This window comes from Balaenoptera ricei, chromosome 10 (genome assembly GCF_028023285.1).
Source record: "Balaenoptera ricei isolate mBalRic1 chromosome 10, mBalRic1.hap2, whole genome shotgun sequence".
Taxonomy (NCBI): Eukaryota; Metazoa; Chordata; class Mammalia; order Artiodactyla; family Balaenopteridae; genus Balaenoptera; species Balaenoptera ricei.
The window spans coordinates 92,289,806-92,317,508 of record NC_082648.1 but is presented as its reverse complement, the minus strand read 5'-3'; the positions used below and the strand labels follow the sequence as shown (position 1 = coordinate 92,317,508).

Here is a 27,703-nt window from a genome sequence, read left to right as displayed (position 1 = left end):
GAGAGGCTTGGTTCCATGTATGCAAGTGCAGATGGAGGTGCTGTTACTAGAAGGCAGAATGGGTGCAAGACAGGCCACACTGAGATGTACCCCTAGAACTACGGAGTTAAAATATCCAGAGGAGAGCTCAGGAAACTTTTTTTTAAAATGATGAAGAGCCAAGTTTAGAAACCACTGAGCTAGAGGACTGGTTTCATGTGGCTCCAAACGGGTAGAACTGAGGCCAGTGAAGCAGACAAATAGGGAGACATGTCAGCTCAGTGTACAGAATGGTAAAGTCATCCAGAGACCACGTGGGCTTCCCGGTGAGGGAGTGAGTCCCCTGTCACTTGCAGGTATTCCAGTACAGCTGGGTTGGTGATTTGGGAGGAACAATGCAGAAGAGGCTCACACTCTAAAAGAGTCAGCCTGCAAGCCCTTAAAGGAGTCTCAAACCTGCAGCTTTTCGTTTTCCCCACTCTGGCTTTTTGTCTCAGTCACTTTTCCTGCTGTTACCCTGCTTTTTTCTGAAGAGTTCAGCTGTTAAACTTCTGAGTCTTCCCTCACCCTCCAAAATGTGGTTTTCTCACCTAGGTCCTCCTCTTTCGAAGGAGTCCCTCAGATGTCATGGGCTCTCCTAGCAGTAGCTGTTCCTGTTCCTCCAGACTTCACCTGCCTGGGTATAGCCTTGCCCTGCGGGGAGCATGTCACTGGGTGCATGCCAGCCTCATTACAGAATGTCTTTCCTCCTGGGTCCTGTGGAAGCCTGCCTGGGACGTGTTTCCTCGACAGGAGAGAGGCTGTCTGTAACGGCAAGAGAGGGGATGGTGCTTTGTGTCCATTTTCCTAACCTCCAACTCTGAGTTGGGAGAAGGGGTGGGGGTGTGGGCTTCCTGAGGGTTTGCGCTGAGCTAATTGCCATTTTCATAATGGAATTCGTTAGATTAGGGGTTGCCTGTGCAGTTGCTCACAGGAGACAAGGTGGTCAGTGAGTGAAGAGGCAGTTGTTAGGAAAAGGCACGGGCACAGAGAAATATTTCCCTGCTACAAGGAAAACAACAGCGCAAGCTCCATGACAAATGCATCTGCCACTTGACTCTGGCTGCAGAGAGACAACAGGGAGCAGTGGGGACTGTTGAGCGTGGGAACTGATGCCCCTCTGAAGGCACTAGCTGCCGTCCACTCAGCCAGTTTTTGCCATGTGGGAATACAGGTCTGGTGTTGCCCAGTTATTGATTTTCAGGGGAAACCAGAAATCTGAATTCTTTATATGAATTTTCTATTTTAAAATTAAAAGTATGTAATTTAAGTCCAACAAAACAAGACTGTGGACTCCATGAGATTGGCCAGTTGGCAACTTCTGATGAAGACAGGAGTCAGGGTAAATATTCCTCATCTGGACCTGTCTCCTGGCTAGACCAGGAGCACCAGGATGGCAGGGGGCTGTTTTGTTCAGCATAATTCCTGGGGACTAGCACAGTGCTAAGCACATAGTAGACCCTGGATGGAGGGATGGATGGATGGATGGATGGATGGATGGATGGATGGATGGAGGGATGGATGGATGGATGGAGGGATGGATGGAGGGATGGATGGATGGATGGATGGATGGAGGGAGGGATGGAAGGATGGATGGGTGGGTGGGTGGATGGAGGGATGGAGAGATGGGTGGATGGATGGATGGAGGGATGGATGGAGGGATGGAGGGATGGATGGATGGAGGGAGGGAGGGATGGAAGGATGGATGGGTGGGTGGGTGGATGGAGGGATGGGTGGATGGAGGGATGGATGGAGGGATGGATGGATGGAGGGAGGGAGGGATGGAGGGATGGATGGAGGGATGGATGGATGGAGGGAGGGAGGGATGGAAGGATGGATGGGTGGGTGGAGGGATGGAGGGGTGGGTGGAGGGATGGAGGGATGGGTGGATGGAGGGATGGAGGGATGGATGGAGGGATGGATGGATGGAGGGAGGGAGGGATGGAGGGATGGATGGAGGGATGGATGGATGGAGGGAGGGAGGGATGGAAGGATGGATGGGTGGGTGGAGGGATGGAGGGATGGGTGGATGGAGGGATGGAGGGATGGAGGGATGGAGGGATGGACGGATGGGTGGGTGGAGGGATGGGTGGGTGGATGGATGGATGGATGGAGGGATGGATGGATGGAGGGATGAGTGGGTGGGTGGATGGGTGGGTGGGTGGGTGGATGGATGGATGGATGGGTGGGTGGGTGGGTGGATGGATGGATGGATGGATGGGTGGATGGGTGGGTGGATGGATGGGTGGATGGGTGGATGGGTGGGTGGATGGATGGATGGGTAAGTGGATGGGTAATCGGATGGCTAGATGGATGAATATGTGGAGGGAGGGAGGAGGAGGGAAAATGACTTCTCACAGCCTTCTCCTTCTGTGCCCTGTCCTTCTCACCTTGACAGGCCTCACACCCCCTTTCTAAATCAAACACTTAATATTCTCATGGTCCCCTTCTCATCCTCCTTATGCCATCTAAACCCCTTTTACGGATGATCAGATATAAGTCACTTGCACCTTGGTATGAATTACCTTTCAGTGTGTAACCTTTTCATGGGCATTTCCCCAGGTTGAGCTCTTAATAGATGCTCATTAAATGTTTGCTGAGTGAACAGCTTAGCCTTCTAAATGTGAACTATCTTGGTGGAGTGAAGGCTGTGGATTTTCAGAATTCTGTGGGAATGAGGGTGACACAGTGTTGTGTCTTCGGAGAGAAGAGGCCTAGGAACTGGGAGATAACATTCTAGCATGATCTCTGCTGTCAGAGTGAGTGGGTGGCTGAGGATTTTGTTTACCCTAAAGGCTGGTGCTGGGGAGGAAGAGGAGCTCCCAGACGGCAGCCAAGGCAGGTTTCCATCATGCTAGACATGAAGCAGGAGTTCCATTTAGAGCAAGGAAGATACTGCCACCTTCCCCTAAATGATATGTCACTTCCTCAGGTACATGCCCACGTGTTGAAGGACAGGAGGGAAAGAGATGAACAGTAAACACTTGCCAGGTGTCAGGGATATCATTCATGGGGCCTTGCAGCAGACATAGTGTTACATAGTGATGTGCTTACTTTTTCAAACGAGACTGGGGCTCAGGAAGGTTGATGTTTGTCTGAGGCAGCACTAGGAAATAAATAGCAGAGCTGGAGAGGACCTGGGTCTGTCCTCTGCTAACACTAGCAGTGCCTGCCCACCTCTTTACCTGGAGGGTGAAGTCCACCCCAGCAGCCCACCAGTGAGCAACCCACTTGCTGGCACGTTTTTGGCAGGTTCCCAGAGGCCTTCAAATCTGCGTCCTCATTTTATCCTCATGACCCTATGGGTGGATCTTCCCATCCCCAGCCTATAGATAAGGAAGCAGAGGCTTGTTCAAAATTTGCAGGTGCCAGAACTGCAAATTCAAATCTAGGTCTTCTGCTCCATGCCTGTCGCTCATTTTTCCTGCATATTGGGAGACATGCCCCAGGAAACTTCATCAGCCCCCTGAGCGCCACCAGTGCCTGCCCAACTCATTTGTCCTTGTCTGTGCCTTTCACACACATACACACACATCAGACCTTCTCAGATTCATCTTTGCAGCCCTTCGTCCTGGCAAAGGATAAGTACCAAACATTGGATGGATGGATGAACTGGGCCACTTCACCAGGGAAGTAGCCCCTGGCTCTCAGACTGGGCTGGGTCCCTTTCTGTGGGCTGACCTGCTCTTTGGGCTAATGCCCTGTGTGGTCTTTGTCCTTTATGGGTCTCTCCCTCCTGTTAGGTAGTAAACCCCCTGAGGCCAAGAACTCAGGGGTGAGGATGTTATCTTCATCCCTGTTTCCTTAGAGTCTGCAGGCTCGAGCACACAGTGGATGGTTAGTACACGCGTGTTAAATGTCTTCCAAAGAAGCCTTCCCTCACTACCCCAGGTCAGATCTCCCTGCTCCCCACATCCTACCCTGTACCACCTTGTTCATTGTATTCATCATTTCCTTTTCAGCTGGTTAGTTTCCTGACTTTTCCAAGAGCGTGTTAGCTCCCCAAGAGCAGGGACTGTATCAGCCTTTCCCCTCATGCCTAGTAGGGTGCCCAGTCCTTCCGAAGCTCAGTAGGTAGTGGTTAAATGAGAGAGTGAATAAATGATGTGAATTGTGATCAGAGCTGCACACACAACTCTCCTTCCCTATTGCTGTCGGAAGCCTACGAGGGGACATTCATCATGTCATGTGGCTCGGGGCCCTAGTATGTCTCACTTCCTCACCTTCACAGATCCCTGTACAGGTGCAAGGGGCCTTGTCACTCTCAGAGGGTCCCTCCCTGTCCTAACTCACTGGAGCCCCCCCAGTTGCAGAGAGGTATGATGAGGCTGCCCCATCACTGGAGGCTCCCCTCTGGCAGTGGGAGGGGACCAGGAGGGTTAGCTATTCTTAGGAGTAGATAATGGAGCTAGAATTGGATCTCTGAGTTGGAACTCTGTGTTCAAAGGCCCTGCTTTTGTCATACCTTCATCCATCCAGCCTGTCATGTGACCCTCCTCTTCTTGCTAACTGAGAAAACCCTGAGTGTGTCCACCTTCAGGGTTCTCCTGTGTGGTCTGTCATCCATCTCCCCCAGCTTCTGTCCAGGCCACAAATGAGCAATGGGCATGTTACATCAGAAATAAGAAAATCTGTTTCTAGGACCAGATCCCTGCCTTCGTTCTTCTCCAGCTACTCTGAGACAGAACATTCCTGACCCTCTCCTCCCCAGGAAGGGCACCACCAAGGCCTAGCCTCATTGACTGTACATCCCAGATGGGATTTATTAGAAGGGTGCTGCTTGGACACAGGTGGATCCTGTTTGTGCTAATTCTCCTCTTCCTTCTGCCCCTGCTGCAGCCATGAAAGAACTCGGTATCGCTCCCCATAAATCTTGCTCACTCACTACATCCCGCCTCCCCAAACTAGCGATTTCTCACCCCAGGCAGCACTGGTTTTATAATATTCTCCTTCCTGGTGCCTCTGATGTGGCAGTAAAATCTGAGACCACCCACAGAGATGGAAGCTTTGTAGAATCAAGAGCTTCCCCCAACCCCTTCCCAAGGCCAAGGACTTGACTGATTGGCCTGTGGATTCAGGGATCTCATTATGAGGATAAACATATTAGGGCGTTAGGAAGAGGTCTGCATTAGGAAGACAGAGACCTCAGGCACAGTGGGGTCATCCATTTTGCCTGAGGTCAAACAGCCAGGCAATTACACAGGCAGCAACCCCAGCCCCCAGGGCATCTAGAATTCCAGACCATCCCTACCCTTTCCTCTGCCAGACAGGACTGTTCAGAAGCAGCTCAAGCCTGAATGAGCCCCAGGCAAGGAGGCAGCAGTCTGTGTGGCCTGTCAGGAGACAGACTTCTGACTCTCGGCCAAGCAGGGGGATGGACCGCCTGACCCTCAGCTTCAGCCTGAGTCCATCTGGCAGGCCCTGTAGTAAACATTCCAGAGATGGGCAAAACAAGTGTTTCTCCTGAGAAGGTGAGGTCCGTGGAGGCCAGAGATGCTTGGGTGGTATTGGTGTAGTGCTCTGAGTTCTGAGTTAGAATCAGAGTTAGAATCCCGTCGAGGGCTGCTGGTTGTGTGTGTTGGACACTGAATGGTGACCCCACATGGTAATGGGTATGGATTTGTAAGTGTGTTACAACATTGCACCAGTAGATGGCAGTAGAGCAGCTGGAGCACTGGATGCCCCATGGCCTATCCCTGGAAACATTATTCATTTACCCAGTCAGCAAACATTCCTTAAACATGTGCCTGTGCCCTGGCACATTGTGCCGCTTTCGGGAGATTCAGTGAGCATTAAGACACGGTTTCAGGTTTCCAGGAGCTCACAGACTAGGTGTACGGGGGCAGGGGACATGTCATTCCAACACACAGTGATATGTGTTATATGGTTGTTAAGTACAGCGCCCCGTGGGAACCCAGAGGAAGGACACCTAACCTAGCCTCGTTAGGGGGGTGCTTTCAAGGAAACAGTAGTCAGGGATCTTGAACATGAGAAAGAGGTAACCAAGCAGAGAAGGAGAGAACAGCAAACACAAAGGCTCCGAGTCATAAAAGCATAGGAATCACAGGAGGTTGAGTGTGTGCAGTAGGTGGGCTGAAAACCAGAGAAGAAATGGGCCATAGGTTAACAGGGTCCAGATCATGAAGGTCCCAGAGGGTCTAGCTGAATCCTGAAAATCTTTAAGCACAAGATCTAACTCACCATTGCTGCTTAGAGGCTCTGTGTGACTTTGAACCTGTGGGGGCTAGTCCTGGCCCTGCCGCTCCTCAGGGTGGACACTGGGGCCAATACAATAGGAGGAGGGATGTGAAGGACTTGCAGGCCTTCTGTACCAGTGCCGCCTATTTGTCATCAGTATCATCACCAATCTCTTACTGCGCTAACGGAGCAGATCAAAGTGAGATGAACTGTAATTCTGTTCTGTAACCCCCATGAGGGTAAGATTATGTTTGTTTGTGGGTCCCCGCATACCGCACCCATAGCCACAGCGTAAACACTCGGTGGTTTCTTTGCTGTCATTGTTGATTCTGTTTCAGGCCCTGGGCTGTATACTTTGGAGCTTACTCTGTGCCAGGAACCATTCTAAGTGCTTTGTACGTCGTGTTTTGTTTAATCCTCACAACACCGCTGTGGGATAGTTACTGTGATTATCCCCGCTTCCCAGATGTGGAAACTGAGGCACATGGAGGTTGAATGAGTTACCCAAGGTTATACAGTGAGTGAGTGGTGGCGCTGGGATTGCATCCAGGTGGTCTGGCTCTGAGCCCACACACTCTACTTACTGCCCTTCACATACAGGGTCAAGTGAATTTCTCACCACACCTTGGCTGGCAGATGTTATCAGCACTTAACAAATGACAAAACTATGACCTGGAGGGGTTAAGTTCCTTGTCTTGGAACATGCAGTGAGTTGTAGAGCTAAGATTTTGCCCAAGCCTCTGTGATTCCAGATCCATGCTTTTTCCAGTATACCAGTGATGTTATTCATTAGTTACCATCCTGAGGTCCCAGGATCATCCAGTACTTCTTGTAAACCCAAGCGACAGGGACCCCTGCCCTAAGTCATACTCTGGCCCTTACTAGCTATACTCCTGACAGCAAAGGAGGACCCTGCAAATTGCACCCTTTGATCATTCAGTGGGTACCCAGACCTGTAGAAATCCCTGCCCATAGGGACCCAGGCCCAATTCCAGGGCCTGTGTAGGCCAATTCCCTGATCCATCATCCCCAGACATGGCCAAGGCACTGTTGATGGGGGTGTGGGTGAGGAGATGAAGCTTGGCCATGTGGGCTGGGTCATCCACAAGCATGCACAAGAAGCCCCAGTGATGCAGGAGAGGAGGGTGGGAGGAGAATTAGGAAGGACGATGGAAACCAAGAGCTGGCAACCCCCATGCCACCATGTTCTGGGTGGATCTCCAAGAATTCTGAGAAGTTTAAATTCTGACCCTTCCAGGCCATTATGAAGTTGTGTTGGTCAAGGAAGGAAGACAGGCATGTTTTATTTAAATGTTTGCTAGCTTTATCAATTTTAAATATCAGGCATATGATACATGGGCTTCCATTTGTTCTTTTGTCCCAGGCCCTACAAATATTAGAGGGGGGCTTATCCCAGGGCCTGGGGTTTGCCAGCACTACCTTTAAGGATTCATAAAATTCACAAACTACATGAAAAGGTTCTCTTTGCATGAGGCTGGCTGCACACACATTTTGTTGAAGACCATCCTGGGAGAAAAAAAACAAATCTTGCTTTCAAGTCACACTAACAACTCCTGTTCCCATAAAGTTCTACCTGCTTGACATCTAAGCCAGTCAACATTATAAGAAAAAGTGGCATTAATATTAGAGCCATCAGTCAGTGATTCAGGCAGTCTTGGAAAGAGATGAACTCCACTGGCATCTGCTAAGTGTGGATAGACTTCAGAAGCAGAGAGACTGCAGCTTGGTCAGAGAATCTGTAGCAAAGGTTCAATCTGGAAGGTTGAAAAAAGGTGGCAACATCGATGTTCCAGGGAAAAGAAGAAGAAACTAGGCAGAAGATTCTTGGATGTAACATTACTGATTAGAACTCAATCATGTGGTCCTACCTAGCTAAATGGAGAGTTGGGATATACATTTCTTGGTGCCAGTCTATAAACACTCTCACTATAGGCAAAGAGGAGAATTGGGATTGGGAGCAAAGAGCTGTCTGTGCCCCAGAGAAAGTCTATGGAAATGCTTAACACAGTGCTCAGATTATAGCAAATCACTGAGAACTCTTAGTTTCATCATACCAACAGCCAAAAAGAGCAGATGGAAACTTGTATTACTTTTGCTTTGTGGGAGGGCATTTAAACCCAGGAGCACCCCAACATTTGCTGCTATTTTTCAGGGCTGAGAAAAAAACGTTGATGTGGCAATGGAAGTCCAGGATTAAAGCTGCTTAGGCAAAGTATTTCGTCTCTCTGGGTTTCAGTTTCCTTATTTATGGAATGGAAATAATAATACCCACCTCATGGTGGTAGCTGTGTTAAATGAGAAAGACTAAGAATATAGCACAGTTTTTGGCACAGAGTAAGTATTCAACAATTTTTTCCCCCATCTGTCTCTTCAGTCATTTATTCTTTCAAAAAATATTAATTGAGCTCCTACTGTGTGTCAAGCATTCTGGTAGGGAATAGAATGATGAGTGAAGTAGATTGTTCCTGGCCTGGAGGAATTGTGTTATAGTTTGGTTGGACACAGGCATGAAACCCAGTTACTAATTGCAAGTAATTTCAATTATAATAAGTGCTATGAAAGAAAAGTAGAGTATGAAAAGAGAATTTATATGAGAAAAGAGATGACTAAGGTCAAGATTAGGGTGCTTACAGAGAAAAATGGGCAAGTGGATGGATTTGAGATATAATTAGAATGTAGAATCCATGCGGATAGGGAGAGAGAAAGAGGTAACAAGAATGAAGTCTAGGTTTTTGCCTTGAGTGATGGGTAGATGGGATGCCATTTATTGATAATGGGAAGACAGAAGCAGGGGTGTAGAGGAAAGGTGATGGAAGGATGGTTGGATGGATGGATGGGCCAAGGGACAGATGAGGTCTGCTTCATTGGACAGATGGACAAATAAAGAAATGAGTAGTTGGATAGAGCAATTTAATACATCCTTTATGGATCACATAGGGTGTAACTCAATAAAAGAATTCTGCGTTATTTATTTACGTAGGGTTCTTTATTTCTTTTGATCCTTAAAATAATGTTTAGAAATATATCGTGCATGTATAACTATCTCCCTTTTACAGAGGATAAAACGGAGACACGGGGAGGTAAAGCAGCTTGGCAGAACCGGAACCTGGGTGTCCAATCCTCCCATCCTGTACTCTTTCCCCTCTCTCACACAATACATATAAAGAATGAGAAAATCATCTGTCTAGGTGGGAGAGAGCAGGAAGGTGGGGAATGTGTCTGGACATGCACCTCTGGGGGTAAGACCTTTGGGAGAAGGGAGAAAAGAGTGAAGCAGTCTGCATCCTTACTCAGTAGATTTCTTCCTCTCCTTCACAGGGCCAAGTATTTCCATGGAAAGAAGGTGAATGGAGAGATTGAGATCCGAGTGGAACAGGTAGGTTGGAGCTGAGGCTTTTGCGCTATAGCCGTGACTTTTTCTATAGCTGGAGCCATTCCCAGGAGCAACCTTTGTCCCCATCTTATATAACTATAATGAGTCAAGATTACCAGAAAAATCCTGACTTATACTTGGGAGACTTCTTAAATTCCAGAATTATTTAGTCCAATGGTTTTCAACCTTTTTTTTTTTTTTTTTTAAAATGGTCTGTACCAACAGTTCCTCCTTCCCCCGTCTCTTTTTTTTTTTTTAAAGATTTATTGATTGATTGATTGATTGCTATGTTGGGTCTTCGCTTCTGTGCTAGGACCTTCTCTAGTTGTGGCAAGCGGGGGCCACTCTTCATCGCGGTGCGCGGGCCTCTCACTACTGTGGCCTCTCCCGTTGCAGAGCACAGGCTCCACACTCGCAGGCTCAGTAGTTGTGGCTCACGGGCCTAGTTGCTCCGCGGCATGTGGGATCCTCCCAGACCAGGGCCTGAACCCATGTCCCCTGCATTGGCAGGCAGATTCTCAACCACTGCGCCACCAGGGAAGCCCCTCAACCTTTTTGTTTTAACAGCAGAACCTTTATTCAAAGGAAATCGCAAGTAGGAGCCCATTCTACCAAATTGAGACACGTAGAGCTTCTTTGATGGAAACGGGCATAGGGAGCCCAAAAGTCTGTCTGCTCCATCCTGTTCCACCTCCCTCCTTTCCCCACCATGGTCCCTGAGGTGTCTCCTTGGAACCACTTGGGCTAGGAAGCACAATGTAGGAGCACAATGGGTTTGAATCCTGGCTCCCTTGTTTTCTAGATATTGGGCAAGTGAGTCTTTCTGTGTCTCATTTTCCTTGGGATTAAATTATGTAAAGCTTCAAAAGAGATTAGAATCTCGAATACTGGCTCTTGTTATTACCACTGGTATCAACATCCATACCCCTCATTTTATAGCGAAAGAAGCACAGACTTGCCCATGGCTACAGTGGAAGTCAGTGACAGAATTAGGACCAGAACTTGTGGTCTCCAGATCCAGGGCTCCTTCTATTCATTCAGTGAACACTTGCTTCAGTACCAAGCACCGTGCTTGGCCTTAGAAGGGCACATCAGGGCATGGGCTCTGGAGCTAGACTCTAGGTTCCAATCCCAACTGTGTCATGTTGGTTCAACAATACTTGAGCTCTCTGAAGTTCAGTTTCTTCATCCGTATAATTGGGGTAATCATAGCATCAACTTCACAGGGTAGCCGAGAGGATCAAATGAGTTAGTCCAAGAAAAGTACTTAGAACAGCACCTGGCATATATCAACACTTAGTAAATGTTACCCATTTATCATCATCCTCATCATCAAAGGCAAACAATTAATAAGATAGAAAAGGTTCCTGCTATAAAGGAACTCAGAAAAGCACGATAAAAAAATAGAGAGGTGTGACTTTTACAGCACTCTTTGAGTTTGGTCTGTTGGAAGAACAGAAAGCTTTTCTGAGCATCAAATTTGAGTTGGCTTAGTATTAAAACACCTACAGCTTGAATTTCGATTTGATCCTGTGGCTTTCAAGTCAGTCCAATGTCTACTGGTTTTCCTTCCATGGCAAAGAGCAGGTTATTTTTGCTCACTTGACAAATATTTGTCAAATGTCTGCTATGCTAGCTAGCTAACACGTGGGGAACAAGGATAGAGGAGCAGAGGCTCTGTCCCGAAGAGCTTGTGGTCTAGGAAGGGAGGCAAGATAACTCTTCACAGAACCTAACACAGGTAGAATCCAGGAAAAGAGAGGTCCAAACTCAGTGCTGTGGGCACCAGAGGCCACAACTATTTGAGGGAGTCAGAAGTGACTTCAAGGAGGGGGTGGTATTTGAAATGGGTCTTAAAGGATGGATAGTATTTCAACAAGTGGCAATTGCAACAGGAAGAGTGCATGAGACTGAATCAGCATGAGCAAAGGTAAGGAGACTGGAAGTACAGGGTATGGAATGATGTGTGAACACATTGTCTTTCCCTGGCCCCAGCCTACTCATCCTCCCAAATTCTCTCTCTCAGTGCAGAGTGCTACCATCTACCTTGTACCTTAGCCAGAAACCTGCATGGTCTCCTGGATACCTCCCTCTCCCTCCACCACTACACCCATTCACCAGGTTCTGTGGACTCCACGTCCCACGTCTCTCTGGTCCACCCACTTTTCTCCGTTCTCATTGCCTAGGTCCTTGGCTGAACCATCATTGGCTCTCATCCAATCTTCCTAATCAACAGCCTCCTAACTTCATCTTTTCATCCACTTCCAATTTATTTTTTGTACTAAAACTAGAGTGATCTTTCTAAAAAAACAAATTAGAGTCTTAAAGTGTTAGCTTTAAAATTCCTTTCTCAAAGATTCTTTATTTGAGCCGTTCCACCCCAATCTAAATCAGGTAAGCTGGTTATTCCCTTTCATGGCACCTCAACTTTTCCTTCCTAGCCCTTATCTGAGTTTTTAACCACATATTTAGATGTGGTATTATTTGCGTGAGGGTAGGGACGTTAGCTGTTTGGATCTCACTCTGTTAAATAACACAGGGCCTGGCGTATACTAGAGCGGAAGCAAATATTTGCAGGATGACTAACTGATGGATTCCACAGAGTCCAGGCTGCTTGTCAGTTTCCATCGGAGATAAATTGCTCTTCCTTAATCTTCCCTCAAAAATCTGAGTTTTCCATACACCATCTGGTAAATGCTCAGTTGCTAGCTGTCTCATCTCATCTGTGAAACCCCCAGGGACTTTTTTTTTTTTTTAACATCTTTATTGGAGTATAATTGCTTTACAATGGTGTGTTAGTTTCTGCTTTATAACAAAGTGAATCAGTTATATATATACATATGTTCCCATATCTCTTCCCTCTTGCGTCTCCCTCCCTCCCACCCTCCCTATCCCACCCCTCTAGGTGGTCACAAAGCACCAAGCTGATCTCCCTGTGCTATGCGGCTGCTTCCCACTAGCTATCTGTTTTACGTTTGGTAGTGTATGTATGTCCATGCCACTCTCTCACTTTGTCACAGCTTACCCTTCCCCCTCCCCATATCCTCAAGTCGATTCTTCTGGCCCAACTTACGGGTGTAAAATCTATAAGCAGGAGAATCAGAGAGAATTGCCCTAAGAATAACTCACCCAGGACACTGGTGACACTCAGCCAGTCTGTGAGGGCTACAATCATGCTGGAAAAAGTTGGCTAATTTACAGTCATCTTGATCTCTAGTCATCTCCCTCCATGGCAGCCAGAAGGCAAAATTAGCCAAGAGACCAATTAGCAGGTCATTTGGGCATTTTTCCCTGAAAGATAGGCCTCCCTTAACTCATCTTAGAGTCTGAATTGTTTGTCTTTTCCCATCTGGATCGATGGGTGGGTCACATAAGCAACCCCCTAGGAATCTCACATGCATCCTCTAGCGCTTAGGAAAAGTCTTAGGATGGAAGCCACTGTTTAGTCTGAGCTGGCCTCACATTTTGGAATTCTGTCTCCCAACTAAGGACCAAATTAACCAGATAAATGCACTGTCTGGGTTTTGCTGGACAGAGCAAATGAGTTAGTTGTGGTCAGCCTAGAGGAAGCCTCTGGCCCTTCTCTCCACCCTCTTCCCCCCCAGTTCAAAAACTGTTTGCCTCAGCTTTTGCAGAGCCAGGAATCAAGAAACCCTGGGGAGGCCAGTCGGGGAAACTGCCTCGTGTTGCATCCTATTACCCAGAATGCCCTGCTGGCTCTGCAGGGCCTCACAGCAGTGTCCTAGCAGGGCCTGAGAGGTTCCGGCCAGGGTGGTTGGCATGTCAAGCTCTCCTCTGTTTATACTTGAGGCAAAGGGTCTCTTTCTCCACAGGTGCAAGTCACCCCTCTGTGGGACTCAGCAGTGAGGTTGATGAATGGATTAATATCAAGTAGACTCACAGTTCTGAGACGAGCAGACTAGGGCTTGGTGAGGTAGAGCCTTGGGCTTCATTCTTGTCTAATAAAAAATGCTGAAATTATAATAGTCAGTCTTTCCTCAGTGTTAATGGAGGTACCAAAGCATAAGGAATGGCAGTGCCTTGCTCCAGCAGATGGAAAGAAAGGCTGGAGAAGGTGAAGATCCTTCTCTTCTGAAGCTGGACAAGCCACAGATTTACATAGGAATGCCAGTGGCTCCTTTGGAGTCCTGTCCTTGTGTGATATTGGAGTTGAGATGGGTTTAGGTAGATGCATATGGATCCCAGGGAAGGCTGTTGGTTGAAATCCTGTTCGTCTTCTGCCCTTTATATATTTACTCAACTTAATTGTCTGCTGGGAGCAAAGGTGGAATTTCTCCCTTAAAATAAGTTAAACACTCAGGACCATGATGTATATATTTTTCATACCTACTTCAGCCTACCATCCACAATTCTTTCTGGGGCAACCTTTCTTAGCGTGGACCCTAACTGTAGATATTGTTATAAAGGCCATGTTATATTTCAAGACATAATTGTCGGTGAGATAGAGAAGTGGGGGTTGGATGTTAGTTAATTCGGTTTTGTGGATTGGTAACAGGTTGGACATTACCCCCATTAGGAAATGACTACTTGATAGTAATTCACCTTGAAAGAAATACATCTAATGCTTTGCCAAAGAGTTCTGCCTTTGGCTCTGTTCTACAGCTCCTTCTTAACTGTGATTTATTGAATTACATTTGCCAATGAGTTGAAGTTAATGGTAGAGAGAGTATGCTGGATTAAATTTGATACGATCAAACTGAAGAAGGATACAATATAAGGTCCTATTCAAAAGCTCAGCTGAAGAGGAGAAGGACTGGGGAGACTTAGCATATTAAAATCTCATGAGAAAAAAAAAGACCTAAAATTTGAGTTGAACAAATTCTTAATATTCGTGAGAAGAAATATGATGTGGAAATTAAGATTGTGACTCCAGCGTAAGATATACTGGGGATGGAATCTCAGCTCCATATTTTAGCTGGGTTGACCTTTCACTTATAACATCTCTAAGCATCAGCTTCTTCATCTGAAAAATGAGGATAATAATTTCTACCCCCTAGAGTTAATGTGTGGAGTGAGTAAGTCAGTGTAAGTCATATGCTTGGTATAGTTTCTGGCACATATATTAAGAGCTCAGTAACTATAGTTATAGTTGTTACTCCCTCAAAACCTGATGCCACTTCAGGCTGCATTATCAAAGTACAGCATTTAGAATCCAGGAAGGTGATGGCAGACACACATACACACATAGCACACAAACTCTCTCACACAATATTCTACCCAGACTCCAGTGAGAGATCCAGTTGTACCGTCATACTAGGAGGGAATAGTAGCAGCCTGGAATGCCTTCTTAAGGGAGTGGCTGGAGTGAGAGAAGCAAAGGAGATCAGTGTAAGGAACTGGAGATGCTTAGTCCAGAGAAGAGAGGCCTTTGGTAGGACCCACTGTACTCTCTGCAATTATCCACCACCTGCATGAGTGGCTGAAAAGAGTTAGAGCTACCATATGTTGAGTACTTACAAGATAAGAATAAATGCTTTTTGCTCTTGGTATGGGCACTATCATTGCCTCCATCTTACAGAAACTGAGGCTCAGAGGGAATAAGTGGTTTTCCAAAGGTTGCCTGATTTATAATTGGCAGGAGCTTGTTTTTGAACCCCAGCAGTCTGAATTCAGAGTCCTCTTCTTATCCACTGCATTTTTCTGCTGGTGTTGTAGATACCAAGAACAATAACCAAATGTACTGGTTAAATCACTTTATATGCATAATCTTACTCCAACCTTTCCACAACCCTTTGAGATCGGTACTATGACTCTCCCCGTTTGGCAGATGAAGAAACTAAGGCTCAGAAAGGTTAAACATCCTGCTTGAAATGAGTGATGGGGGAGGAATTTGAACCCAGGTTTCATCTGCATGTGTGCTGAACCACCAGCCTATATTATTTCACTGGGATTAGAGTTCCGGCTAATGGTACATCATGCAAGAAGATGGATTTCAACTTGGTATAAACAGAAACTGTTCAGCAGTGCTGAGTAATGATGAATAGACCACATCCCTTTGGTAGGTAGGGAGTCCCTGTGTTGGAAATGCTCTGGCAGAAACTGGATGGTTAATTTGGGAAATATTTCACAGGAAATGTATGTACCTAATCAGATATAACTTTTATTATTTTTTTCTTTTATTTATTTTTTTGCATAAAAGTAATATATTCAAATAGTCAAAAATTAAAAAGGTAAAAAATGGCATCTGGTGAAAAGTCTACCTCCAACCCTGCCCCCACCAATGTTTCTCTTTGACTTATCATTTAACTATTTATTAGCCAGTTCATTTAACCATTATCACTTGTTCCTTGGGCAGCTTTCCAGAGAAATTTTAAATGCAGTAATCAAATACACATATATGTTTATTTTCCTTTGCTTTTCATAGATGGTAGTTGATCAGAAAAACATAAAGCATTGTATTTCAGAGGAGTATTGAATAAGGAAGATTGATTCCAAATGGGTCAAAGGGGGAAATCATATTGCCTAGAGCAACAGCAGTCCCCTACACTCACTGTTGTCACTACCACTGCTGGAACTGCCACTATTGCCCGTGGAGAACATGAGCCTGCACTCCCACTGATGCTGCAGGAATTGCCACCAACCTGCTTTAACTGCTGTTGCTGTTGTGAAGCTTCTGTTGCTACCATAAGAAGTGCAGTAGTTGCCACCATCTTCCTGACGTCAACTCTTACCTGAATGCCTCCCATTGGTAGAAATTAGCTGGAACTGTGTGTCGAAAGAACCTGGGAAGTGTAGAGTTAGGCCTTCAGCCCCCGTAGTGCAGGAGAGGACAGGATGGGTGTGGGGCTGACGGCAATAGACGGTGAGCGGCACAGTCCATCCACACACACCCTTCTATCGAGTATATCTTAGAGTTTATTCCATGAAAGTATGTGCAGAGCTGTCTCACTCTTGTTAATGATTGCCAAGGGTGCTGTCATACGGATATACCACAATTTATTTTCCATAATTTTACTATTATAAACAATGCTAAACCTATTTCATTTGAAGCATCAGTTAGTATAGCCATAGGATTCCTATCTAGAATAGAAAAACTGGTTATAAAAAGTATCGCAGGTAGTGCATGCTATAATGCACCTTGAGGAATGAAGTACTTTCCCCCAGCTGCTGGAATTGATACCGGAAGACAGCCCTCAGCTGTCAGCCCTCATTCTGAAGTGCCTCACTCAGATGAAAAGATCTGCCTTGCCCAAGGGCACATCTCTTGGGACCTCGGCTGGCACAGGGAATAAAGACCTAGCTCCTTTACCCCAATTTGAGACAACTCTGAAGGGCCATCCCAGCTTCAGAGCTCCTGCGGAGTTGGCGGAGATGTCTGCTGAGACGGCAGTGCAGCCCAACTTCTCCCTCTACCCAGTCCTGCTTCCTTCTCTTTTCTTCCCTTCCAGTGGTGGTGATTCCCAGCGCTCCTTAATGAACCTCTCGCAGGCTAATGTTCATTTCAGAGTCTGCCTCTCAAGACATTTACAATTCTGATAGATAGTGACAAATTACCCTCCATAGAGGTTGTGCAGATGATCTGTAAGATCCTTTGGGTCTGGATTTCTAGGACTTTACACGACTCATGGGTTCTGGAGACCATCCTGCACAGAATGCTCTCCTGGTTACAGCCCAAGCATTGATGCTGAACTCTGAAGTGCTCCATAATTTGATCTTCTTATTTGACCTCCTTGTGTTTGAAATTCACCAGAGCTTGGTGTTTCTCTGCAGGGCTGAATCCGGCAGAGTTCTACCTGCTCTGATCTACTAAGCCTTGTTTTGTTAACACAATCCTGCAAGATTTATTTGTTTGGCTTGGCTTACCCTGACCTCAGACGTTCTGTTTTGTATTATTTTTAAAAGCGTGCAGGTCTCCACGGAGGGTTTTTTTCTTTTCAAATGTAAGAACCAGCTGGAGGAATTAAAAAAAAAAAAAAACAGGTGGGACTCTAGGACTATTAGATGAAACATAACTCATTAGAGGAGCAAGTGTTTCTCTCCTTAACTATGGCATTGATTGATGTGGGTTTATGACCATCCTTGGCCTACCTTTAGGCTCACTGACTTAGGAAGACAATAGGGAAATGGAGAAACAATAATCATGGTGATGGTAGCAAACTTACTGAGCATGGACTGTATGCTAGGGCCCATGTTACATCCTTCCCCTGCATTAATTCATTTAACCTGCACAACATTCCTGTTGCTGAGGACACTAAGGCTCAGAGAGCTTAAATAAATTGCCCAGGCAAGGTCACACAGCTAATAAGAATGTGGGGAACCGGGGATTTGAACCCAGGTTCAGCCAATTCCAGGGTCCTAGTTCTTAACCAAAGTAGATCTATCAGTGTATGTGTGTTCGATCTTGAATTTGCCTTCTTCAAGTTCTTTGCCTTTCTTCTCTTTGCTTAGGTTCTTTGAGCACGTCATTCCACCATCCCTTCCTATCTCACCCTACTCGATTGATCTACTGGATAAATTACAAGTTCTTAAGAGATGTTCTTGAGCAAAAGACTCCTCCTTTCCTGACTAATCCTAATGGCTCTGACTCATCATTTGATGTTTCTGGCTTATCGCTGCATAGTTCCCCTGTTAACAAGTCTGTTTATTCTTTGTTTTCCCCCAAGAGTTAACGTTCGCTGTTTGTCTTTAAGTTTAAGTGTAGCTGTATATTTTTAGAGTACGTGAATAGTGTTAATAGCTCAGACTCTGGAGCCAGATCACCTGGGTTTGACTTTCAGCTCTGCTACTTCCTGAGTGACCCTAAGCAAGTAATTTGACTTCTCTGCGCCTCATTTTCCTCATATGTAACATGAAAACAATAATAATAGTAACAACAACAACAATATGTACCTGTAGAGTTGTTGTGAGAATGAAATAAGTTGTCACACGTGAAGAACGCAAAGCAGATCCTGGTACCCAGAAAGTGCCGCGTAAGTGCTAGTAGCTATTTTTACAGTCACCTTCACATCATTGATCACATGTTGCCTGAGTAGTTTCTAGGTGTCAGTCTGTGGGATTATTCAGAAATGGAAAGAATATAATCCATTCTGTGAAGAACTTTGCTGTGTAGTTGGGGGATGAGACATATAAACAGTTCATGTTTGTATGTGTGTTTTTATTATTGAGAGATATATATATATCAATTGAGATACATATATATATATATAACCAATATTATTTCCCATTGAGACATGGCACTCAGTTGGCACCTGGTGTAAACTTCTAGCTTTTCCTTCATAGCAGGTAGCACAGGTCCTGGTCAAGGTGTTCAGTGAATGTTGAGTGAATGTCTGAGTGATTGGGTGATGTGGTACAGTCATAGAAGGGTGGAGCCAGAAAGGGACTTTGGAGATCATCTAATCCAGAGGTTCAGAGAGGGGAAGTGACTATTCCTAGCACACACATCAAATTATTGTTGGAGTGCAAAGCGTGGAGAACCCAGGTTTCCATCTCCCATGTCACTGTTTTTCCTACTACATTTCTCCACTTGCCAATGCTACCTTTTGTCTTCCCCTTTGAAGAAACTATTTGTCCCTTCTGATGGTTTTAATACCAGCTGAACTAATCTAATTCTCTAGTCATGAAGTTCATACTTTCCACATTTACCTGCAAGAGGCTTTCTTCTTTGAGAGTGGGGGTGGGGGGGAGCCCACCCCCACTGATAGCCAATGGCGGGCTCCAAACAGTGCAGCGGGGGGGATATTGAGGCCATGGTTGGATGAACCCTGCTGATTCTAAGTGCAACAGGGACTGCTTTGCCAGTTGGATGATCCTTCATGACCCACCTTCCTGGTGTAGCTGTACCTTAACCAGCAATGAGAAGAAAGGAGCAATGGGCATGAAAGTGAGTCCATCTTCTTGCCCTGGGAAGTGCTGCTCATAGCTCCTTAGCCTCTACCTGCCAAGTTTGGTAATTTACCCTTCCTAACTGCCACCCCACTCCATCAACATCTGCCCTGCCCCCTGTTAGTATCATAGATAGATGAGACTCCAATGGAAAGTAAGGGTTCTGAAGGAGAGCTCAGTAAGCCCTTTAATTTCTTGAGGGATGTGTAATAAAAAAGTAAACAAAACTTGTCTTATCTTAACTGCTCCTTCATTCAAGAAACACTTACTGAGAACCTGCTTTGTATGTGACCTTAATGACAGAGCCCTCCACTCTCAAAGGGTTCTCCTTCTGGTGGAAAATAGACATTGGGGGCGGTGACTATTGTACATTGTGGTGAGGGCTGTCACAGAGTTCTGTGCAAAGCATAGTGGAGCACAGAAGAGGGAGGGATTGTCAACCTTGCCTTGGGACACTCTTTGGAAAGACTTCACAGAAGCTTGGGGATGAGATTTAGCTCAGGCCAGGAAGGGTGCAGTTGTGCACATCAGGCCTTCCCACTAAAGAGCGTGTTTTAAATCTCAACTTGTCACATATAGGGGAAATGACCAGAGTATGCAAAAGGGTTGTAGGAGATGAACCTGGAAAAGAACATAGAGAACAGTCTCTATTCGGGGTGGGCTATGTATGGCAAGGCATGCGGCTAGAAATCGTGTCCCAGAGGGAGTGGGGGCATATTTATTGAACTTTTTAGGTCATGGCAACATGACATGAAAACATGTGATCATGTTTTCATTTTAGGATGTACATGCTGATAGTGGATTTAGAAGATGGACTGGGTAGGATTGGTGGCATGAGACTGGAGGCAGGGAAACTCAGCTCTGGATTTGGGGTGAAAAAACATCATATCCTGGAATATCATGCTCGAGAAGGAGGCTCATGGAAAGAACTTCATAAAATGCATGTGTTCTTTAGCTCTTTAAGCTTCATTCTCATACCTGTAACTTGTATTTGAGAATAGAAGGGATGACCTGTTTTCCTTATAAACAGAGAGGATGGAACCAAACCCACAAGATGTGTTTGAGCTGGCATTGCATGAAAGCAAAACACGGTCAACTGCATCTTATTCACCAGCTTAGTCCCGGCCACTTGCTCTGACCCACTTCACATCCACATTCCGACCTTCTCCCAACCAGCCTAATCTCTGGCCTTGTGATTCCTTCAACCGCTTACGCTCTCCCTCCTCCACCTCCTTCTGCCCCTCCACACACCACTTTTCCAGCTTTGACCTTCAGCTTTGACCTTCAGCTTTTGCTCAGGCGCTCTTTACATTTGTTGCCAGCTCTGCTGTCATCTCCACTATTTGGGGTCTGGCTCATTCCCTGATGAGAGGAGCCCCCGCTGGGCTCACCCCAGCCCTGTCAGCAGCCCCTGCCCGGATGTGCTTGCACACAGGATTTCGGTCTTTGCATTTCAGTAGGAATCAAGAGTTATTAATTAACCCAGGGTGGAACGTATTATGAAACATCCCAGAAAGCTGGAATAAACCAAAGGGACTTCTGAACTCACAGCAGGGAAAAATGCCTTTTAATTGACTTGGATGACTTCACTGCAAAAATCTGTCTAGCTGTTATGCTAAACTGGAAACTAATCTATTAGATTGTCTAAGGAATCTCCCAGCCCACCCTGACCAGAATCTCTAGAGGTGGGGAGTGTGGCCGACACATAAACAGGATGTATGCTTTGAAATGGTTTCTTTCGGATCATCTCCAGTCTGGCTGCCTTTTCTAGACCCTGGGAAAGAAAGGAGAGGCTGGTATCTGAGAATGAGTTTATATGTTCTACAATGTGTATCTTTAACATCACATAGAAGCTTTCCTAAGGCACTGCTTCCTTAGAGTAAAATTCAGCCTAAGCTGAACCTGTCTTGGACCACTTCTCTCAGGGAGTTTAGAGGGTGACATAAGGTAATTTCCACAGATGGTGTTGTCATGTATGTGACAGCTGTGCAGCCTGGGCTCGGAAGGGATTAGTGAAAATAACCAGTGTCTAATCATGTGCTTACTAAATGCCAGGCACACGCTGAGCACTTCCTGCAGATTAGTTTATTTATCCTCGTAACTACCCTATGAAGAGTAGATGCTGCAAGTTCCCCCATTCTCCAGATGAGGAAACTAAGGCTAAGAGAGGTTGTGTGGCTTACTCAAGGCCACACAGCTTATAAGTGGCAGAGCTGGAATTCACAGTTTGACTCCAGATGCTGTTTTACCTGGGAAGGCGTATCCTGGAGAAGTAAAACCTGAAAAGGACGTGATGAATTTCCTCTTCTGTGTAAGCTCTGGCTTGTGCATTAGACTTGCTCCGTGGGACCCAAGTTTGGCCTACATGGTCCTCTGCGAGTTAGCTCCTGCCTACCTTTCCTCAAGGTTTAGCTCAGGCGTTATTTCTATTTTGCTTCCCCTGAGCTGCTTCTATTCAAGCAGGGCAAGGTGCCTCTAAACCGTGCTCTCACATACCTCATGCATATTTCTACCATCACAGTTACCAGATTGCTTTGAAATTACCCTTTCACCTGCCTACCACTCCCTCTGGACTCTGGGCTTATAGAGAACATGGACAGTATCTTTATTCAACCTACAGGTATTTACTGAGTGCCTACTATGTGGTAAGTGCTAGGGCTGAAATGGCAGTTAAAAACAGACGTAGTCTCTACCTGATAGAGCTTAAAATCTAATGAGAGGGACAGATATTAATCACATAATTGATTTCTCTCTCTCTCTCTCTCTCTCTCACACACACACACACACCATAATTACAAACTGATTAGGAGCCATGAGTAAAAGATACACAGTGTTATGGTAGCATGATACTACTGGGCACTTAATTTAGGTACTTAGTAGGTGCTTCGAGTACCCAGATACATAATCTGTGCTCAATAAATATTTGTGTAACTTTTCTGAAGTAGGGGAAAATGAAAAAGCTACAGAGAAAATATCGGACCTATTATAAGAACTTCCCAGGAAACAGTCGTCACCCAAATATTCTTTTACATGGTAAATGACACAGGTAAAGCACTAATCTGACAGCAACGATACAGGTAAAGCAATGCTTGACATTAGGTGTACACAACATGTCGGCCACTGTCTTGAGTTTCCTGTATACATTTAATCCTCACCACGACCCCACCAAGGAAATACTGATGGAACTGAGGCTCGAGAGGTTAAGTGTCCTGCCCAAGGCCACCCAGGGGTCGGTGGAAGAGCTGAGATGTGGATGCTCCAGAAGCCCTGGCGCCCATAAAACTGACCCTGCATCTTACTGCCTGTCTCGATCTTCTCTAGAACCATGGCTAATTACCTGGTGTTCCTTGCCCAAGGTCACAGTGCTGGTTACAGTAGAGCCAAGCTTGTCTCCTTCTTGCCAAGTCAGGCTTTGGGAATTCTCAGGGGAAGAACCTGGCAATGATAAGAGGGCAGTGCCAAATGGGAAGTGGAACTGAGTCCCATTAAGGGACATCGAGTTGCATTTTGGGGGTTCTGCGTGCATGTTAAAGCAAAGAAGAAAAATTATTATTGAAGGTCAGTTATGTGCCCTTCATGGCTCTAACGCTTCTCACACATTGCTATATTTAGTCCTATTATCGTTCAGATGATGAAATTGAGGCTGGGAGGGGTAAAGTAGGTATTTGTGGGGTTAGAGACAGAATTGTGATTGGAACCTGTGTCTGCCTGGTTCCAAAGCCCAGTTCCCTTGACTCACCTGCTGCCCAGCCAGGCCTGGAAAAAAGACTTGCTTCCTTCAGCCTACAGCACTTTTTCAGATTGATTTTCTCAGAGACCACAGGCAGCCCATCTGGATTTTCTGACCTCCCTTTACCTGTGTTTCTGGAACTTTCTTTGCTCCCTCAGGTTTCCTTCATGAGCTTCTGGGTGGGTTCTCACCCTGTTTGAGATGGAACCAAACCAGATGACCTCTCCACCCACCCCACCTCAGGGCCTACATTCTGTCCAGACAGGGAGGAGACAGGCAGCCCTCCCCTCTGGCTGCCAGGAAAAGCAGGGGAAACAGAGGGGCTGAACCTCCTGAGGCTGGGCCAGCCAAGTGCCAGGAGCCCCCATCTCCGCATTCATTGGACAGAACGAGGTTTTGATCATTCGTCTCACTTGGCTTATTCTTATACAACTGCGTTGGTCTCTCTCTGACTCCCTTTGCTCTCCATGCCCCCGGCTCCTCGATGTCTATGGGATGAAGGCCAAAGTCTCTAGGCAGCACCAAGGCCCTCCCTAACCAGGCACCAGAGTGGTGTTCTCACCACCTCTCTTCCTCTCTCTGCTCAGTGGTGCCTCCAAGGGTCTTTGGAGGTGCTAATGCTTAATTCAGATGGTCTCTTATTGATAGTGGCTTTCCCCCTTCTGCATCTTTGTTTCTAAAAATATTTCTATGAATATCTATCTGTCCATTCTTCCATCCATCCATATACCTGTTTGTCCAGTTACCCATCTCTCTAAAACCTAACTCTCTCCCCACTCCTTTTTTTTTAGGAGGGGTCCTCTAATCAGTCTAGAGCCATGCTTCTTTCCCCTAAATACCTTCACAAAATTTAGTATTTCATAATACCAATAATAGTGATAATAATAATAAATAACTCCCAAATATTAAGCACTTGCTACACACACTTACACACCTGATGCTCTACCAAGATTTTAGTATATATAACGTTACTTTAACCTCACAGTCTTTGGAGTTATCTGTTACTGTTACAGAAGAAACTAAGGTTCAGAGAAATCCAGCAAGGCAGCTTACAATGGGCGGAGCCAGGATTTGAACTCTTGGCTCCCAAGCAGCCCATACTCTATAAAGCACATTCTCCTGACTCACACTTCTAACTCACCCCTCGTTCTGGGATACGCATCTGCTACCCCTACCACCCTTCTGTGTGGCTTCTGGTTTCTTCTAATCCTCACTTTAACTGCTCTTTGCATGTATTTATTGGGAAATGGCATTAAGCATCTGAAAGTAAACAAGCTCATTTCACTAATTCTTATTACCACTCTATAGTGTTTTACTTGTATGGAGGAAAATCTTTTGTTGCTCCGGAAGAAAGATATTTCAGGACAGTTTGATGTGATAGACAGAGCTGTGCCTTGGATCAGAAGAGCAAGGGATCAAATCCTGGCACTACCTCTTATTATCTGTGGGACTTTGGGCATGTGACGCAATGTTCTCAGCTTCAGTTTCTGTATTTGCAAAATGAAGATAGTAATAGCAGTACTACTGTGTTCAGCACATTGTAGGAATTTGGTTCATTTTAGTTAAACCAGGGAGGACCTGGGATCTGGGTTGACTCATTTGTTGAGGAGGAACTGGCAGATGCACGGAGTGTTTTCTACCTGCTAGTCCTCCCCTCCAGCCACGACAGACACCACTGCTGAGCAGCCTCATTATTCTCCACACAGCAGGCAGCGAGATGAAACTCACTGGGTGACCCCAAAGGAACTTCCCGTTCTCACATTCTGTGGGTTTGCTATGAGCTTACTTAAAAAGGATGGTAAATTATGGATAAGGTAGTTGGATCCCGCCATATGAGCTGAGTTGGTAAATATATGATGGGGATGAAACCAAGACCCACTGACAACAGAATGCTGAATTCTATTCTGGCAATTTCTGGAGTTGTCCACTAGAGCAATTGTTTTCCAGTCATGTCCTTAGAGCCCTGCTCTGTTCCACAGGGGTACCTAGGGTTGCAAACTGTGATCATCTTTGGAAGAAGAGTGGGGGGGAGAGAAAGAAGGAGGAGGAGGAGGAAGAGGGGAAAGCAGAAGAGGAGGAGGGAGAGGTGGAGGGAGAAAAAAGAAGAGGGGAGAGAGCTTAACTCATCCCTTCTGTATCAATAATTCTCAACCCGGGGTGATTTTGCCCCCGGGAGCCATTTAGCAACGCCTGGAAACCTTTTTGGTTGTCACAACAGGGGGATACTACTGACATCTGTGAGTAGAGGACAGGGGTGCTGCTAAACATCTTACAGTACACAAGTCAGCCTTGCATAGCAATGAATAAATTATCCAGCTCAAAAGTCAATGTGCCTTGGGCTTCCCTGGTGGCGCAGTGGTTGAGAATCTGCCTGCCAATGCAGGGGACACGGGTTCGAGCCCTGGTCTGGGAGGATCCCGCATGCCGCGGAGCAACTGGGCCCGTGAGCCACAACTGCTGAGCCTGCGCATCTGGAGCCTGTGCTCCGCAACGAGAGAGGCCGCGATAGTGAGAGGCCCGCGCACCGCGATGAAGGGTGGCCCCCGCTTGCCACAGCTAGAGGAGGCCCTTGCACAGAAACTAAGATCCAACACAGCCATAAATAAATAAATTAAAAAAAAAAAAAAAAAAGTCAATGTGCCAAGGTTGGGGAACCATGTTCTAGACTGAAACAGCTCCAAGAGTATACCTTTTGTGCAGGTACCCTAAAAACAGGAGGTGGTACTTCAGTTTATGATGATGTGGGCTTCCCAGACCACTCCGAAGAAACTTCACCTTCGCTCTCCCTTTTAGTCATCACAGTTGCCTCGGGACAGAGACGGGGCAGGGACCTTCTTCTTTATTCTTACAGACAAAGATGCCAAGGCAGAGGTTTCTCTGATTTCCCCAAGATCCCATAGCGAGGAAGTTCCGAATGGAATAGGAACCTCATGCTCAGTGATCTTTCCAACACAGCCCACCTCAGTAAGTGACTGTGCACCCAGCAGCCCAGCAGAGGCCCAGAGTCAGCTGAAACCCTAAAGGGCTGGACCAAGCCTACTGTTGTAAAGTTACCTGGGGTTTGTCTTAGTTGAGTATGGTAAGACACGCAGACACGGAAATGACTGTCACGAAGGAAGAAGTGTATTATATTCATAGTACCCTAAAGCAGAGGGCACAGCCTGCCACGATGTGGGGGCCGCAGGGGAGGCACCGTAGCTAGTCAGGCAGCAGAGGGAGCAAGGGGAAATGTGAGCAAGAGCCTTACTGTGTTTTTGCGGAAAGGAAAGGACAAGTCATGGCAAGCAGGTTCAGGGTTGGCTAATTTGAATAATTTTAGCAGGCTCTGGGGTGTAGGGACTGTCCCTGGTTTTCTGGTACCTGGCTACGGGGCGTTAGGGGACAGGGGGATAGTGGCCCGGAGTGAGAGCCTGGTAGTGGAGGTGGTTGCAGTGTGGGCTCTGGATTGGTTGTCTTCCATTTGACAGGCACTGTCTATGGCAAGTCTTTTACTCTCTCTAGTTTCTGGCTAACTCTATGAGAGGCAGTCCATCCAGGGTCAGTGAAGCCCCAAAATGTCAAAGCATCAGAATACAGAAAAGAAGACTTGGTTAATACACCTATCTGACTCCATAGCCTCACCACACTGCTGCTTTTTAACAGTCTTTTAAAACAGAACTCTTTTGTTTCTAACTAAATCTTATGTGAAACCCAATATTTAAGCAAATTGAAAAATAAAAATTACTGCTCTGTTTGATGCAGAGCTTGGAAGGCCCTGAACCTTTGAACCTCCAGAAAGTGTCCAAGGCCCCTCCAAAGACAGCCTCTTCAGGAGTAACTCTCTCACTACCTCCATCCTGCTTGTCCCCTTGCCTTGGGTTCTGCCACGGAGTTGGAAGAAGCCTAGGGGAATAGTTAAGAGCAGGGATCCTGGAGCCAGATCACTTGGGTTTGCATTCTTGATCTATCACCTCCCAGCTGTGTGACCTTGGGGAATTATATTTAATCTCATTGTGGCTTAGTGCTCCCAGCTATAAATTAGGCATAATGATAATAGGACCTACTTTATGAGGTTACTGTCAGAACTGAGTTAACACATGCAAAACCCTTAGAACAGTACCTGGCATATAGTAAATGCTTAACAAACTATTATAAATTGTAATCCTAATATAAATATAATTAATGATATTGGATTATAAATATGCTATATTATAATTACTGTATTGCTGCCGGAACTACCAAGACAGCACATACAATTACCAGTCCTATTACTACTAGTCGTGCTCTTAGAACTATCACTACTTTTGTCTCTACCTCTCCAAAGACTACAACCACTGCTTTTCCTACCTTTGCTTCTACTGCTGCTGTTTCTACCATTGTTCCTACTGGGATAACCATTGCCCCCACTGCCACCGGTCATTGCTACCACCAAGTGAAAATAATGTCAACTGGGTCCTTAGAGTCAAAGCTGGTGTGAAGGAGCAGAAAATGATAGGAGCCCTCACTGCTGGGCCACCACGGACACGCTCACCCTGTTG

At 46.1% G+C, this 27,703-nt stretch overlaps 1 protein-coding gene across 2 annotated transcripts in view; it reads left to right on the top strand.

Moving 5' to 3' along the window:
• Positions 1-27,703, top strand: part of SYN3 (synapsin III) — a 447,953-nt gene that overhangs the window by 46,443 nt on the left and 373,807 nt on the right. For both annotated transcript variants that reach the window (XR_009505225.1, XM_059934822.1), the window contains exon 3: positions 9,556-9,613. Coding sequence is in view for 1 of the 2 variants with exons in the window: in XM_059934822.1 (XP_059790805.1) it covers positions 9,556-9,613 (58 nt within the window). In the remaining variant the exon portion in view is untranslated. The remainder of the gene's footprint in view (positions 1-9,555; positions 9,614-27,703) is intronic.